The 18,168-nt window shown below is 40.9% G+C and overlaps 1 protein-coding gene across 2 annotated transcripts in view; it reads right to left on the bottom strand.

Moving 5' to 3' along the window:
- Window positions 1-1,761: 1,761 nt before the first annotated feature.
- Window positions 1,762-18,168, bottom strand: part of LOC103474936 (SPRY domain-containing SOCS box protein 4) — a 29,420-nt gene continuing 13,013 nt past the window's right edge. For both annotated transcript variants that reach the window (XM_008426220.2, XM_008426221.2), the window contains exons 2-3: window positions 11,748-12,633; window positions 1,762-2,969 (exon numbers count right to left, since the gene is read on the bottom strand). In XM_008426220.2, the coding sequence (XP_008424442.1) occupies window positions 2,842-2,969; window positions 11,748-12,456 (837 nt within the window). In that variant the 5' untranslated portion in view covers window positions 12,457-12,633 and the 3' untranslated portion in view covers window positions 1,762-2,841. The remainder of the gene's footprint in view (window positions 2,970-11,747; window positions 12,634-18,168) is intronic.

The raw sequence follows: 18,168 nt of genomic DNA, 5'->3' as shown, positions 1-18,168 counted from the left end.
CGTCTCACCAGCCACCTTCTGGCTTCATTATTGTCTGATGAATAAATAAGTCACCTTGTTACACTGAGAGGTGTAGTGTGGAAAAGAGGAATCATCTCTCTGATTTGGCAAAGACAGGTTACTGCTTTCCAGGCATCACAAAAGCTGCAGCTTTCAAAAATGGCAGCAGTTAGTTAGTTAAAAACGGCTTTGAAGGGGTCTAGGAAAAGTTTGGACTTAAATCTTATAATTATGTGGCGTGACGGTTCACACTGAAAATCCTCCACTGTAGTTAAATTCAAACAAGCTTGCAAAGAATGTCGTTGAAAATCCCAAAAGACTAAATGCCAGCCGCTGCAAATGCTGGATGACACTTGTTGCTTCCAAAGGCGGCACAACAGCTTGTTGGATTAAGGATGGAAATGACATTTTCTATAAGGACACAGCGGTTTGCAAAGCATGTTCCGCTTAATTGAATCACTTAAAAATTGACTTTTTTTTGTTTCCTTTGTTTTTGCTAAATTGTTCTTTTTCTGCAAAGGCCAAATCGTAAGAAAACTATCACAGTTGTGCTGATGAAGCTCATGTGGTGGGAGAGAAGAAAATAAGTGGAGGCAGAAGGAAAGACAGCATGGTAAATTTAAAGTGAAAGTTCAATGTCAGGAGGAACCTAAATATGGATTAAGTCGAGTCACTTCGAACTAAATCAGACAAGTCGTGCGCTTCACCTTTCAGGCTCTGTTCAATAATCCTTTAAAGGGCCGGTACTTGCATTATTGAGCAGCTCTGCATGCTGAGGGAGACATTGTACAGCTGAGGATCAATGGGAGAGAAGAGAGTTTTAAGCTGATCTAGTCTGCTGAAACTTGTATTTCATCCCTTCGCTTCCATCAGAGTGTTAACGACCACTTTCTCGTCAGTGATCACTCAACTCTGCCTCAACACATTCTAGACATTTTTATTGAAGCATTAAATATGCGCATCCATCAGTTGTCTTGCATTAGCAGTTGTCATCGTTTTCTCTCCCATGCAGCTAAAAGCGGAGGATGCCTCTCAGGGCGATTAGGTGTTAGCTGCACTTTTAACATTTATGGATTTTGCACTGGAGGTTCTGAGCTCATCTTGGTTTCTGTCATGTAGACGGTAGATTCTGATGCGGCCCCAAAACAGCCAGGATCAGCAGCAACAATTTCTCCTCAGTTAACTACAACTAAGAGATCTGGATCTGGAGATCTTCTTGTTGCAGTAAAATTCCCATTTTAAAACCCTTTTGCTTAAGGACAGAATGAGCCTTTTTATATTTTTCAAAGTCAGATGTTAATGTTCCCTTTGTATTTGGTAGAATTTGGCCTTTTAAACTGCATGACCTCAGTGCAGTTTGAACTTTGGACCATCTCTCCTGACAGAACTGCTGTGTAAGAGGCTGACAGACCACCTTGGATAAAGACAACTTTATACCTGTGACTACAATTCATGGTGATGGAAGCTGCAAAAAAAAAAAAAAAGAAAGACCTGTTTTTACTCAGCTTCAGATTTCTGACTTGCTTATTGAGATATTGCTTCAACATTTCCACATCGTCTTTTTCTCATGATGCCATCTGCCTTGTTAAGTGCACAAGATTCCTCGTAGATTAATTTCAATGTCACAAAGCTTCAATATTAATCATTGTTGGGGTTCAGGAGAATGACTGGAATAAAGTAGCTGCAAAAAAATTTTTTTTTTTTTTTTTTTTTACATTTTTCCAACCCTGATATTCAACATAAAATCCCACACAGAGCTGGTGTTTGTTTAGCAGTTTATTTTTATTTACATTTAAAAACATTTTCATGGTAGCACATTCTTCAAACCTATGCATGCGAGATATGTCCCACAGACATATTTCAAAATTCATAAAAAATAAAAAATAAAAAAAAGTAAATCTGAGATAAAAACTAAGACAATAAAACCTACGGGTTAAAAAAAAAGAAAAAAAAAAAGCAGCATTTCCAACTTTGTGGCAAAAAAAAAAAGAAAAAAAAAGTAATGTGACAGAATGTAGTGTGCTTTTTATGTGAATGCTTACTGTAGCAGAGCAGGCACATTAGCAGTTGAAGACAGCTTCATCTTCTGCTTAAGAGCGAGAGAGCAGGATAACTGCATCTGCAGCCCTTCCAGTTCAATAAACCTGACAGAAAAAATCTCAAACTAGCAGGAAGTGGCAGAGAGAGAGAACCGCCGACAGGAGAGAGCAGATTTTAAACATTCAGACCAGTTTGGAGGTGCCACGTTCTACGCCATGGTGTTCTTGCTACCAACAGTGCAGGCTATGTTTCCATACACTGCATGTGTATATATGTGATCTGTGTGTGTGCGGATTAACAAAAATAGAACAGTATGTGTGTGAAGACGCACTCTCCCTTACCTTCTCTCTCTCCATCTCTCCTATGGCTTGCAGGGAGCGTTTTGTCCCCACAGGAGCCCACTGTGTTGTTGGGAACATAAATATAAATACCAACATGTCAGAGGAAGCGTCCTCAAAGAGGCTGTGCAGAGCAGACCGTCGGTGTAAACCACACTGCGTGAGGCCGAGCCGACGGTATATCAGCTTGATGCCAATCAAATCATCTCATCAGCTCTGTTAATAATGTCTAAGTGAAAAAAGGCAGAGAATATAACCACTAAAATAATAATAATAATAAAACCAAGAGATGACATCCAAACTGAAAACATCCTAAAGGTGTAAACAATCCTCTGCTTCTAGCACTTCCTAACCGCCTGTTTCTGGTCAACGTCGCTGTGCTGCATGAGCAGATTTCTCAAGTCCAGTTTGGAGGCAGCAGGTGGGCCTCTGCGTTTCACCGCCTGCATGTGGAGGAGAGCAGTCACTGGTACTGGAGGTAGTTTTTCAGGGTCTGTGGCAGCGGAAGAGTCTCGATGTGATGGATGCGTTCTCGACCCAGAGCGAGTCGAGCTACTCGTCTGCACAGGTCCATGAGGGGGAGCGGCTCCGCTGTGAGGGACAGGAGAGAGCAGCAGTTAGGGTCCAAACGGATCAGGAAGCCCCCTCTGGGTCCAGTTCAGTCCCACCAAAGCCCTGATCACAGCAAGACTACATAACACACTTCCCACACGTGCGCACACACACACACCACAGCTGACCTCACAGCCTCATTCATACATTTACATAATGAGATCTGGATCCATGCAGAGAGTTCATCACAGAGGGAGCTTCAACCACTAAGATGTGGGGACAAAAATCTAATCAAGTCAGATGACAAAAATGAGACAAAAAGTATATTACAACCATAAATGTAAACATTTTTCAAAGGAAAACCAAACAGTTCATTACTGTGTAATTTAATCCCAGTATAAATTCAGCTGTGCTTTAGAGCCCTAAAAGGTTCGTTGGAGAACAAAACGCAAAGATGACAAAACAGCAGAGAGGACAGCTATGGAGACTGAAGAGTGCAGAAATAGTTTATTAAATGTATTAATTTATGTGCCTAAATCAAAAGTATTGGGGCGCTGTAGTGGCGCAGGGGCAAAGCACGACCCACGTATTGAGGCCATAGTGCTTGTGGTCGCAGATTCAATTCTCGGCAAATGGTGACATTTGCCGCATGTCTCCCCTCCCTCTCTCATTACCCTCTTTCCTGTTGAACTACTTTCAAATAAAGGCCACTAGAACCAACGAAATCTTAAAACAAAAAAAGAAAAGTATCGATTTAATAAATCATCTTTCTGTGTTAAAGTACATCATGATTGAATTAAATGTCAACTCCACCCATCAAATCAAAGACACGAGTGTCTGATTGGCTGCTTCAAACAGCGACTCAAGACAATTTCTACTGCTTGCTATGAATGAGGTTAATATTTTTGCTGGAAAATGCAGGAATAACTGAAATAATTTATGAGTTTATTTAATTTATTTATTATAATTTGGCACTCTTTACTCTATAGTCAAGTGGAATGTTGTGAAAAAATTTAAAGCAGATTCGATTCTAAAAGAATCTTGAACTCTGATCAACTCAAGAGTGTTGATCAATCCATTGTTCAGTCTTACAGACAGGCAGGCTGGGCAAGGAGACAAATTACTTTAGAAGCGCACAAGAGGCCTGTGGTAATTGGAGGAGCTGTAGAGATCCACAGCTCAGGTGAGAGAATCTGCTGACAGGACAGCCGTCAGTTGTGCTGTTCAAAAATCCTTTTTTTTTTTTCCTTCTCTGGAAGAACGGTAAGAAAAAAATCTATAGGAAGATATTTATTTGCAGCTAACCACAAACCATGCATGGTACGGGACGATGCAATCATGTGGACGAAGATGCTCCGAAGCTGAATTTTTAGCCCGCATGAAAAACACTAATCATCGTGCATCGCGCCATCACATCATCAAGACTGATGTACGGAAGTGGCAGCATCATGCTTTTTTCTGCAGCGGGAAGAGAGTAACTGGAGAAGGAACCCATGGCAATCCAGAGAGAAATCCTGCTGGAGACTACAAAAAAAAAAAAAAATCCAAATGAAAATCTATGGGTAGAATATTCAGAGACCGTCTATCCAATTCGACTGAGAGAAAACTATTCTGTGAAGCTTTGAATATAAATATTCACCGCTGGTGTAGACTTAAATGCTTACAGCTGTAATTGCAGCAAAACATTCTACAAACTACTGACTCAGGGGATGAATACTTACTAATACTTTTCAGATTTTAACTGGGCAAAGCTACATTTTACATCTAAGCACTACTTTGTGTCGCTGCATCTCCCAAAATCCCCCTACAATACACTGCATCCTTTTAAAATATGCATGCATGAAATACAAACGGAATAATCTATGTTCCCCCTCAGTAGGGGAATTTCAGTGCAAATGGAAGAGCACAGATACATACTGATAAGAAATAATGCATAGAAATGTGCAGCTGCAACAAAAATACAATTTAACAATTGTTAACTTTGAAATAAACAGGTGGTGAATGAACTTGTATGACATCAAATGATAAAGATGTAGAAATGTTGCAAGATTGGTGACGATATAAAACACGTCTTTGTGAACCATCTCCTGTCAGGACTAATGAGCGCAGATGACTGGCATGTCAACACGTCACGGCCGTGGATAATGTGTGCCAGCGGGATCTGAAAGGAAAGTCATGTCAGGATGTCAGACCTGTACCTGCTGCCCGTTTACCGGCGACGAGCGTCACCACCTGGATGCACCATCTGGCTGAGAGCCCCGATGCACCGGTTTCACAGACAGTTTGAAGGACACAATCAGGCATGAAAACGTTAATATACACCGAAAAAAAGTTTGTTAACCTTCAGGGAACTGAACTCCACAATGTTCTTTTGGTATTTAGGCAGCAGAGCAACATGTTTCTTTAACTTTTCCAAAGAATAAGAGCCTTCGAGTAGATCTAAATGAGCCTAGTCTGCTGCCTTTTTGTGAACCTGACCTTCATTTCAACTTCATCTCATCGTGATTGAGTTTATCGCCATAGCGACCTCTCACTCCAGCACATCGCTTTGACTTGTGACAACAGTAACATTAAGGATGAGTCGGTGCGTCATGCTGTTAAGCCGTCCTTTCATTTCCCAGTTAGTCATGAAACCACATGTGCAAACGCTCCATTACGAAGGATGCAAATTATTAATGCATCCGAGCTTCACTTACTGCGACAAGTCAAAATGTGCGCCCTGAGAAAGGTCCATCTGCACAGTTAAATCTTTGAGCCAGAAATATTTTATAAACAAAATTAAAGATATGAGCACAAACACGAGTCCTCTGTGGCTGGCTAAACTATTTCTCTCCAGTCTATTAAAAGGCCCAAAGATGACCACAAACTGGAGCGTGCATGGAGGCAGGAATAAGAGACCTCAGCCATCACTGCTGTCCCTGTTACAGGAACTCTGGACGCTGCAGTCAGCAGAGAGGGAGCAGCAGCTTCTCTCAAGGCCAAGTTTAGACAGGAATCTAGTCTGAACAGGACTCTAGAAGCTGATTTCTGATTGTTTTCAAGCTCAACCTTGTCGTTTTCTTTTGTACGCACTGATGAACTCAGTAACTTTTTGCCACGCTTTGTTTAACGGGACTTCGAAGGCAAAGACTTTGATTAATCACGCTTAGGCTTACACAATGAAACATGAAGGGACTTGTTGAAGAGAACGTAATAATTAATAGTCGCATGGATGTGATTTAAGAACAAAGACCAAATGAGGGTTTATGCAGGTATCAAACTGAAACTTAAAACTTTAGACTTTAAGACCATTTCAGGCCATTATAAATAAAATGTAAGACCAATATCACGACAGATTGACAAAATACATTCCTGGGATATTTCTCTGGCTGTTGGCAGTGCTTCTCACATGGCATATTGCTCTCACTAGCTGGCTACCTAGTTAGCAAGTATCAACAGTCTTAACTGTTGTGGGTCACAGAACACAGTGAGTGAAGATGTACACCACGACCTACATAGAATGGGAGATTAAATAGCATTGCCACGACAAAATTGAGGACCTGTGACCAACATATTTAAGGCCAACTTATATTTTTTAAACATTTCGGGCATTTTAAAGGTCTTATTTTTCAGAAAAAAATATTTAAGACATTTTAAGGATGTGCAGACACCCTGTAGGTGAAGAAATAAATGGGTACAGTTACAGCAGATAAAATTGGTTTCCCAATTTTTGCTCCAAATCTTTACAAAAATCTAAAAGAACAAGTAGATCTCCATCTCCAGCTAACACCTGTTAACCAGCTCAAGTTTGTCCTCAAATAGAACCTGAGAACACTGTCCCCCTGAAGTCCCATTTGGGAAGTTAGTATCGCTAAAACAGCTCTAACATATGGAAAGTTTCCATGACAACCACATCCTCATGAGAAAAGAGTGCGAAGTCACATGTTCTTCATTAGAAATCTAGAGATCCGAGAACCGTCTTAGATATGTGGTTAAAATATCCCGACACCAATGAGAAGTTCTCCATTCTGCTAGTGGAACAGATGGGTTTCTGTTATTCCAAGCGCTGCTCGCATGGGACAAGTTTTCTGACTAACGTAGCACAGCTGAAGCACTGCATATGCCTGCTCTGGTGAAACAAAGTTAATTATCGCTCCATGCACAGTCTCCTTGTTGGGGGTGAATCATTGTTGCTTGCGGTGATGCTACCACAAACACTCGCGTCACTTGGCAGCGATCTCCTGAGGGCGGCAGAGTGGTGATGATCCTACGGACTGAAAAACAGCCAATCACTGCTGCCTCCACCACAAGCTGGTCTCCATGGTAAGGGTTGCCTAGGGCGACAAATGGCCCTGTCAGACAAATTGATGAGCACCGACGGGAGGTGCTCGCTCCATCAAATGGTCTGACGGAGTAGTGGTCTCTGTTGTGGTTAACAAGTAATTTCTGCTTGGCTCAGTTTGGACCACAAGCTTTTAATCGAGACATTTCAGAGAAACATTTCAGATGAAACACATGCCACATAGAAGTGTCGACTGGAAGCATTTGACACTTCTGCTGTACTCCAACTTCACACACCGCAGATCATTGCTGCAATAATATTCTGAATCGGATGCAACTGGATGTTAATCACAGCTTATTCTTTGGGGCCCATATCATGATGAACATTGAAATGAAGACCATCTGTTCTCAGCCACTTCTCTCTATACCTCAAACCCCTGCCTGACGCAGAACGAGAAGGCAGGCTTAATAATTCCTTCTTCCTTGCTCATTCTTAGGTTGACTGGTGGGCCTTTTCACACCTTCATCCCTCTCTTTCCACCAATCCATCATGCAGCTGTCAATATCTGCAAGCTTCCCTTTCTCACATCTCTTCACATCTTTTCCGAAGCAGCCAGAGAGACTTTCTGACAGCTTTATGGCACCAAAGACACGATGGAGTGTGGGAAAGTGCGCTTCAAGAAAAGAGAGCGTGCGCGTCTGATGCACTACTGGACCAGCCGTCCGCAGAGGCAGGCTGGTGGGCGTGCACACCTAGCACCTCATTGAGAACAAAGCAGAACAGCTGAGTATAGACTTTGTGATGGCGGGACGTCAATCTGTCTGCCCTCAGTCAGGTGAGATTGCTTACAGCCGAGTGGTGAGAGTTCCTTCCAGTTCCTCTCACTTTCACACATGGCGCTCAGTGAATCTCAGAGGTCAGGTGGGCATTGCTCAGACAGTAGCTCAATGTGTGAGACAGCACAACCCAGTTACGTCCAACTTACAACTCCTACCGGTTTCTGCCTCAACTCATTAAGAAAGATGCACTGAGGCAGCAGTGTCAGGTACAGACCTCCAGGCATACTTATGCATTATATTAATGCAACACTATTGGGACCATCTGACCCAGTTTTACGATCTCAGGTGTACGCATCACCCTTAAGGTGTAGGAACGCCTGAGATGAAAAAAAAACAAAACACATATTAGTCAAAGGGGGACATAGAACACGAGATATATTCAGGAATGGACAGAATCAGATCACTGATGTTGGAAATGAGAAAGAGAACCAGGAGGGACGAAGAAACACCAACACACAGAGCTGGAATATGAACTAGGGGAAGACTAAGGTAGAAAGCAATGCCAATCACACGATGTAGCTGGAAGGTGATGGAAAGTTCTGGTCATGCCCAATGCCATAATTGGCCATGGAGTTCTACTTTTGCATAGTTTCCAGATTCAGGGATGCACAGCATTATGGAATCATGTCGTTGCGATATTGGCAATATGACAAGATTTGAGATGAGGGAAAGTGGGTTAATACCAAACACTACTGACAGATTTGTCATGTGTGAGAATTTGTACCAATAGGCTGCATCCAAGCAGTCCTCTGATGAACAGCTGCAACATCAAACAATGGCGACGACTGGACAGCTCAACTTTCAATAGAGCTGTTCGTTTAATCACATTTAAATGAACATTCTGCTTAAACTTAACTTAAACTTGCCTATGTGTTTCAGTACAACCAGAAAAAAAAAAAAACAAGTTTACACCAAAGTCCGCAATATCTTCTTTGTCTTATAAAAATAGTGGCACCAACTACTGCCCATCACACTGTATGGATTGACAGTCTGGATTACAAACTTCAGCTTTATCACTGTACACTTCAAAGATGTAAAAATCTACCATGAAATGTTTTTTTTATACAGCTAGTTGTGCAAGAACATCAAATTGCAAAGTGCTTGTTCCCGCCATCTGACCTTCTACAAAAACTGCCAAAATGATAGATGAAGAAATTTTGAATTGTGACAGATGGGGCCTTTTTTCAGCATAAGGATACTCCAAGAATGTTGAATAATTTCAAGACAATGTTAACTAATTTTGATCTTTTCAGAAAGTGTTGATGAGGCAACTTTGAATTCCAATAAACCACAAAGCCTTTATTATCAAATTTTTCTTCATTCTGTGGGCTTTAAACATGTCTGGCTATTTGGTAAGCAAAGGTTTGCCAACAAGCACTGTTAAGGTCTTGCAACACATTCTGCTAATGGTCCAAACTGTTGTCAAAACATGTCAATTCTGCAATATTACTGCTCTTCTGAAGTAAAGATAAAAACTCAAAACAAGTCTGACTTGTCATCTTTGTATTATGGCTCCATATAAAGTCATATTGAGAAAACGGAAGTACCTGAACTACTCACTGCCCAAGAAAAATCTGAATAGAATCTTTTTAGTAATACAACTGTCTGTAGTTGCCATGACAATCATATCCAGCACACCTCCACAATTTCAGAGGCAACTACTAACACACTCATGCCATCTGCATGCCTTCAGATCAAGTCTAGCATGATCATGTGTTGTGAACAGTAGTGATCCAAAGGCCAAAACGCTACAAAGCAGGCTTTTAAAGATCAATTAAAAGGCCCATCAAGCCACAAAAGTCAGCTAAACCGTTTCCACAGCAACCTGCCACCACAACTGGCTTTTTAATTACTGAAAGAAAGGATTAGTGTTGAAAAGGAAGAGGAAGAAAAGAGATTGTTAGAAAGCAGGTGGGAGGACAGAGAACACAGTGACAGTTGGGTCAAAACAGGATTCATTTGCAAAAGAAGGACAAGGATGTGTAAACCGGTTTGACCCAGCCTGCCACAATTACACCAGCAGAGACCTCCATGGACTTCTTGACTTCAACAGTGCAATGTCCAAGTTTGTATTTGTGCTATACCATTTCATTTAGTTCACCAATTTCTGATCGATAAAATCTGAGGTTTTTCACACAGGGAAACTACATCTACTGATTAGATTGCAGTGGATTTCATTTGGGATGGATTCATATTGCGTGGCACACTTTACATTTTATTTGAAACATGTTTTATTTCGCAGTTGGGGACTCTTTTGTGTTGATCTCACAAAAATACATAAATTGCACTGAAGTTTGTGGTTGTAATATAACAAAAGAGGGTGGGAAAACCTTTGCAAAGTACTGTCAACAGAAATACCAAATACAAGAGTTTGGCCGATATCATGCAAAAGAGGGGGAGTAAACCTACAATGTAGGGCTTCCTGCCAAACAACTCCAGACGTTAATCTTGGTGACATACTGGGACATCCTCCAGGACCTAACTATCTGCTGTCCCCACCACAGGTTTGTGGCGCACAGCCATGCAGCGAGGCAAGACCTACAATGATCGCTCTTGCGAAACTTTGACAATTCCACAAGTTGGAGCGGACAAAATGGGAGAAAAGCAGCATGGGAAAGAAAAACACAGAAAAGGTCAAGCTGACACGTACTTTTTGCAATGCAAGAAGAATTTCCTCTCCACACAAAACTTGTGAGGCACTGGAGGCTATTTAGCAGGTGGTTGTAAATCTCAACAAGAAGGTTCACTGAGGCAAAAGAAACAACTGTGGTTGATCTATGCAAGGCTGGATTCCAGTGAGTCATCCAACTTAACGCAGGCTGTTCAGGGTGACCATGTACTAGTGCAGAACAGCACTACAACAGTGCTCAGATACTGATTCACAACTAGCATTAATGCCAGATATCAGAATATTCACTTTTACAGATCAACTCTTTAAGCATGGGAAATGATAAATGATAAAAGGCCAAGGACTTCTTATTTGGAGAAAAGATTGAGAAAACAAGTGCGATGTGATTTTCTTTTGTGGATTGATTATAGTGACGCTTAAAGTTATCAGGTGTTAGGCAAAAAAGGTGCTAAAAAGTGACAATAAGACTGTAATTTAAATAAATTAGAGACGTACTGATGCGGTAGCATTGATCCTGATGCAGATCAGGCATTAGTGAAAATGAGCCCAATCCATAAAGGCTGATCTAATCAGTCTAATTCTATACTTCCTGGTCTGAGCGACATTGTGCTTTATTTATTTTACGTCACACCTAGAATTTCTAATTTAACTTTCTGGATCATAAGAAAGAAAATTTGTTGCAGTTTGTTATATGTTTGACCAAGGTAGTCAACCAACTGTTTTGGTCATTTTCAGTTTATATTATGTTTAAAGTTGTGATATTATAATTGCACTGACAGAACAAATTAAAGTTGTGTTTTTACATGTTTGACAAGCTTGCAAAACTATTGGTAGATTTAAGTGTGCTGTACTGGTGCAGAATTAGTAAATAAATTTGTAATTCATGTCAGTTTAAAAAAAGAAACGTTTCAAGTTAATTCAGCATCATTTTTCTGTATTGGCTAAAACTGAACCTCAAGTATTGGAAGTGAAAAAAGTGGATCGGTGACTAAAATAAATAATTATAGATTGGCACCATAACAGAGAAAAAAGCCAAAACAGTAATTTAAAAACAAAAAAAAAAATATCAAGTTTACACTTTTACTTACGATCTAGTCCATTGACGTAGCGGATTGATACTTCACAGTGCCCCCAGACTGCACTGACGATGGGATACAGTCTCTTTCCCTTAAGGCCCCTGAAGGCCACTCCTAGATATTGTCCATCCACCATAAAGCTTAGCGTCCCTTCGTCCATGTCCAATATTACTGTGAGGCAGTCTGGGAGAACAAACGACTCATCTGGCTCCAGAAAACTGGGGTACGTGGGCGCAGAAGAGTTACCAGGTCTGTTCTTTCCATCGTGATAAAGTCTGTTTCGGCCAAGGTCCCACCCCCAGGACTCAGAGTCTGAGCCTACTAGGGCCGTGTAACCAACTGAGTGTAAAAGTGCTTCAGCAGTAGCCACTCCTACTACAGCATGGGTGCCCCTCTGTCTTGCCGGCCAGTGAATCCTCCACACATGTAGGCCACGGGTGTAGCCAACCTTCCCTCGAATGCAGTCTGTGCTTTGAGCCACGGGGTGCCTGTGAAATGTCAGTTTGTCGTCCTCCTTGACGAAGACGTTGAGTGATCGGTCGTCAGAGTTCCAGGCATGGCGAAGTTGTGTCTCAGCAGTGGCTGGCGGCATGTCGAGTAGTAAATCCAGTCTGGGGGGCCGACAGAAATCCGGACCCCGTAGTTCGCGACGCACTGGCCGATACGAAGGCTCCCCACGTACATCCACTGACTTGATGCTGCCAGAGATCTTCTGGCCCATGTTTTAGGGGATTCGAGGGAGGAGGGGACAGAGGGGAGGGAAAAGGATGGACAAAGGGTGGTGATGAGGGGCCAGTAGGTCCGTACGTTACCTCATGGGCACACAGAGATGATGCGAGGTCAGTGTGGAAAGATGCTGCAAGGCACACACAGTCGTCAGCCTGAGGGGACCACAACCCTGCAAACACACAGAGACATGATCCTAATTTTTTGTTCTGAATTGGCGAGTCAAAAATAAACAGAAAAATCTGTGTTTTCCTAGTTTGTCGTTTCCCCTTAAAGGGGCATTGTTTTTAGCCTACAATGAAAATGTTCCTTCAGACAGTTTTATGTCATTTTAATTACAGACAATGTGATGGAGTGGCTAGGGTTTTTGCAGGCTAACTTGGCTTCAACCCTTCACCACCTCCTGTTGCACAATGTCAGTTGACTAGTCTAACTTTCCTTTGTTTTTGAGACAGAACAATGTGATTGTTGGAAATACACAGTCACAGTGTGGAAACTGAAGGAGCGCCACTCGTTATTCTTGCTCAGGTAACAGCACTTTAAAACTTCAACTGATAAGCTGTCGGGTTGTACGTCTGTTGAGCACCTGACTCCAAGACTGTCTTCTCCAGATTAGTCAGGCTGACTAATCAGTAAAACTGTGTAAATCAAAACAAAAAAAGATACGACATTGTTTGCAATAATGACTTGAACAGAAGCTACTAATCTAATGTTTATTTGTTGGACCACACTGCCAACATCCTCCCTGTTCCAAGGCATTAGTTTCGTTTTAGTAAGATTCTTCCCATGCGTTATGGGATATCTGAAATTGCTCAAAAACCATAACAAAACAATTTGAATATAGTTTAAATTAAAAATATTTATCATTAAGTAAAAAATAATTTTACAGCAGGATTAATTGTTTCTCTGCTGAAGAGGGAAATAATTAACGTGCAACAATTAATATACAAGCAGTAGTACTTTTAGTTTAGGCCGAAATGATCTCAAACAGAAAATATCTGGTTACTATTCAGCTCCTAGGTTGTACATCGATTGCTTCAAATTAATCTAAACATTAAGGCCTCTGCACAGCTCTGTCTACTTTGAACTTCAAATGTGAAGCCATTTATGTTGTATAAGAAAAAGACATCAAGCTGAGCTTGAAGAAAAGACTAAAGGCCACCGACTACTTTCAAATGTACAGAGTGCAGTGTGGTTTAATAGGATGAAGCTGCTTAAAACCTGCTGCACCAACAGAACTCCTTGTCCGCTCTGCAAACAGTCTAAGGTTTCACAATCCCCTGCTGTTTCAGAGGAAACTCCACATGGTTCTTCCAGGGAAAGTACAGTGACTGGAATTAACCCAATCATTTTAAATCCCTCAAACATTTATTGATGGCTTCTGCTTAAAAACCTAAAATGGCAAATGATTTCTACTTACCATCTCAGATGTGGAAAAAGCCTGGGGCTAAATTTGGTTCAACGTATGAAAATCTATAACTAAAATATATTGCACTTATAAAATTCTCATCTATCATGCTTAAAGTACAGTGCAAAATATGCAAATATTAGGATATTTACTGTTGACCAGGAAAATCTGTAGAACGCAAATTCATTGCCCTTTGCATTTCAAAAATGTCCTGCCTGAGACAGTCCCACGTCTCCCTGTTTGGCAGACATTGCTCAAAGGTTTTCGCAAATGCTGCTATAAGTAGGGCTGAGCGCCACCCTCAATTTGACATGGCTGTGGGGGAAAAAGCAGAAAGGAAATATAGAATAAGCAGCTCTGATTGAGTCTTTTCTCAAAAGATTGAGTCTTTTCCCATAGTGCTCCATGGCAAAGTATTTAAATGGGTTGAGACATTTCACAACTGCTTGAAATGCTCAGAAAATGACGAGATTAAAGACTTAGCATTTTATCCAAAATGACGACATTTCTTTAAAAGAAAAAAAAAAGTTTCTAAAAGACCCAGAATTGCATAAACTTATCTAAATAAAAAGTCAACCCAAAATAGAAACTGAATGCTAGAAAAAAAAAATCCCTAATCAATCCTATCAATCCTAGTATTAATACACTTTCTAGCTTTAATGGCCATACTGTAGGCTTTGAAACAGTAAAACTTTTAGGTTGAGGTTTATATCTCAAAATGCAGAGGCGAAAGCAGAGGAGCAATTCAGGAAAGAAAAAAAAATTCACCATGATAAATGAACAGCAGCAGTCAGAATATTCAGACATAACAATCTCTGAGGATCATTTGTTGGACCTCGTCTCATGACTGGACTGCAACAACACAGAGCAACTTCCACATTTTCCTCTACCGAAGATAAAAACATAGTGGACACAAATCATATGTTCAGTTCTTCAACCGTCCATCCATCCATCCATTTTCTTTCACCCTTGTCCCTCAGTGGGGTYGGGWGGGKTGCTGGTGCCCATCTCCAGCTAACGTTCCGGGCGAGAGGCGGGGTCACCCTGGACAGTTCGCCAGTCTGTCGCAGGGCAACACAGAGACACACAGGACACACAACCATACACACACACTCTCACACCTAGGGACAATTTAGAGAGGCCAATTAACCTGACAGTCATGTTTTTGGACTGTGGGAGGAAACCGGAGTACCCGGAGAAAACCCACGCATGCACAGGGAGAACATGCAAACTCCATGCAGAAAGACCCCAGGCCGGGAATCGAACCCAGAACCTTCTTGCTGCAAGGCAACAGCTCTACCAACTGCGCCACTGTGCAGCCCTCTTCAACCGATAATTCACAAACTAATGCCAACCACATTTATTAGACAACCAACGTGGCATTTTTAAAAATGTAACAAGCCTGTAACATGGCTATAAATGGCTTTACACTGCATGAGACCATGTATAAGTTTTTTCTGTCGGGACCGAAAGTCCTTACAGCGATTCTTATGTTGGGTATTCAGAGTTTGCCTTATGTGGTTTTGAATCATTACAGTAGAGGGTCATCGAATGACAAAGTGTGAGTTGTACCCTTTAAAATGCATCATCATAGTAAGCAGTTTATTGTGTCAATGTGCATTTGTTCACTTTGAGCCTCGGCCAAGGACAGAAACTAAAAATCTAGAAAAATGTAAGCGCACAATATCAACCTTAAATTTTTTTTCTTGAAGAGGAAAGAGGTGGATCATCTCTCAAAGGACTCTTTGGGGATACTAGATGGCATCTACATCGACATGCTGACATTAAGAAAAAAAAAAGGCTTTCCACCTGGTGAATGCCAACCATCAAAGCAACATCATCTTAGTTTGATGGACAGCACAGTTTCTGTTCATGCCTCATCCCATCTCATAAGCACACAGGTGCAATGACTATATGATCAGTAACATCTGTGGAGAAAACTTCTAAAGCAGATTTTAAAAACACAATACTACAACTTTGTTCAACAATATGCTATACAAACAATAGGTTACTTTAATTATAACCCATTAGCAAAAACAATGTTCACCATGCCAGGTTTAATCAGTGTAGGTGGCTTAGAAAGCTCACTTAACCTCCATCTCTCTAACCTCAAGCCTATAATTACATGTTGTACTTTACTGAATTACTTTATGTGCCTGAATCTGTTAAATCAGTGGCATTCATGTAATCAGTTCTTTTCTACATGCGTACAAAGTTTCATTCAGAGCCTGGTTGTAACTATATTTGCTACTAATTGAGGCAGCAGGTCGAGGTACACTGCATTATAAAAAGACCTCAGAATCTTTTTTACACATGTTCGAACTGTCAGCTTGTGAGGGATCAAGGGTAGTGAATATTGTTTCAAATGTGTTCAAAGGAAGGTGAAATTCCCCAAAGCTAGAACATTTTGTCCACTAAATACACTGATTGGACAGGTGATGGATGGGTGATGCAGAAGCCCCGACAGAAACAAAAAACTGGAATGAGGAAATACCATGTTGCACGTGAAAAGACTAAATTCAGCTCTCCAGCTGAAATGTTTCAGAGTTCATGCTCTGAAACAAATACAGCTTCTTCAACCTAAAACATCTGCCAGTTTACCATGATGATTAACAGAGTGGAACCTCTGCAGAAAAATTTGACTTGTTGCTACAGGCAGTTTGGATCTTTACAATTGGTAATTGTTAAATGTTTCCCCACTGGAAATAATAGAAATATTTTGTAAAATAATTTGTTAACCAACCACCCACACCCTGAAACGACATGCTCAATACCAATAATTACTCATTTCCAAATTTGGAGTAATCAGTCTTATACTTAAAATATTGCAATTCAAAGATACTTGCTCCCAAAGGGAAACAGTTGCATCTCATATTCATGTATCTTTAGAGAGTCATGGATGGTGATGCCGAGAGCAGGAAGGATCTCTGGTAGCAGTCAGTCTAGCAACAAATCTTAGGAAGTCTCTGACTGAAGAGTGTTGCTGGATCGAGAGTCCTACTGAGAGCTCAATATCCAAGCACAATAAACCATTTTCCTCAGTAACAGGTCATGCATGACAGCAGTTGGCAAGCACTGCTAATTCCGACCTTTGCTTGGTTGCATGCAACCAAGCAAAGGTCGGTTTAGAATGGGGCAGAGAGACTGAGATGAGGAGCTGATCCTTGCACATTGTGGTCGATGGAAGGGATGTTTTGGACTCTTTTCTACCCTCCTTGTGCTCTTCCTGCTTTGCATCCAAGAAACTCTTTTCAACTCCTCTGAGATTTGGGGTCTAATGGTGCATTTTATTTGTAGTTGGAACACAGAAATTCTGAATTCCCAGTCTAACAGAAATGAGAGCATCACTGCATTGCATTACAGACAGGAAAACAACTCTGAAAGAGTTCATATGCAGTAGCAAGGCAGTGAGTTATAGTTGGACAGCAAAGCCAAGGTCATGAGAGGCGCAGAGTGCTCTGGTTCACATACTCAACGACGTCCTACACTTAAAATCAAATTTGGGGGAATAATGAGTCCTTTACATTTGGAATGATAACATTTCTTAGTTGTATTCAAATTTAAAAGTTTCTCAGAATAAAATTAGACATGACTAAAGTAAGAACAGTAAAATTGTTGAGGTTAGACAGGAACATGAACTCAGTGAGAGCTTATTAAATTTCTGTATGTTGCCTTTCAACACTAACTGGGAGTCATCAAGTAAAAGCAGATGTCACCAGCGTGAACCCAACAGACCACTTTTTACAAACATCTCTATCCCAACTTGCATTTTCAGTCTGAATCCCTTCATAGTTAACTGGAACTGTTGTTTCTTCTGAACCTATTAAATCTACAGGTGCAAACTTAATGTGATGCAGATTGCGGCTCCTAGCAAGAAGGTCTTTATTTAAATTCTTTAAAGTTTCCTTCTATGTGGAGTTGAAATGTTCCAATGAGAACATATGGGGTTTTTCCTGGGTTCTGTTTCAATTAGTAGAATCATGCATGAAAGTTAAACTGTTTACTTCAAAGCTGGTGTGTGTGCATGCATAGTTTTGACTTTTTGATCCCCGTTGGACTGGCCACCTGTCCAGTAAATACCCAGCTTCTTGCCCAAGGACATAGTCCCCTGTCACCCCATAACCTTAAAGACGACAAAAGACGAATGGAAATTGAGAGAGAACTCTCTTGCAGGTAATTTACAGTATATTATATAGTAGATATATTTATAAAAATAATTTTAAAAAAAAGGCAGGACACAGAAAAATATATTTTTAACCATCTTCTGCAGGGATCCCTGCTAAAATTATGATTAAAGTT

This window comes from Poecilia reticulata, linkage group LG13 (assembly GCF_000633615.1).
Source record: "Poecilia reticulata strain Guanapo linkage group LG13, Guppy_female_1.0+MT, whole genome shotgun sequence".
NCBI classification, from domain to species: domain Eukaryota; kingdom Metazoa; phylum Chordata; class Actinopteri; order Cyprinodontiformes; family Poeciliidae; genus Poecilia; species Poecilia reticulata.
This window is presented reverse-complemented; position numbering and strand designations above follow the sequence as displayed.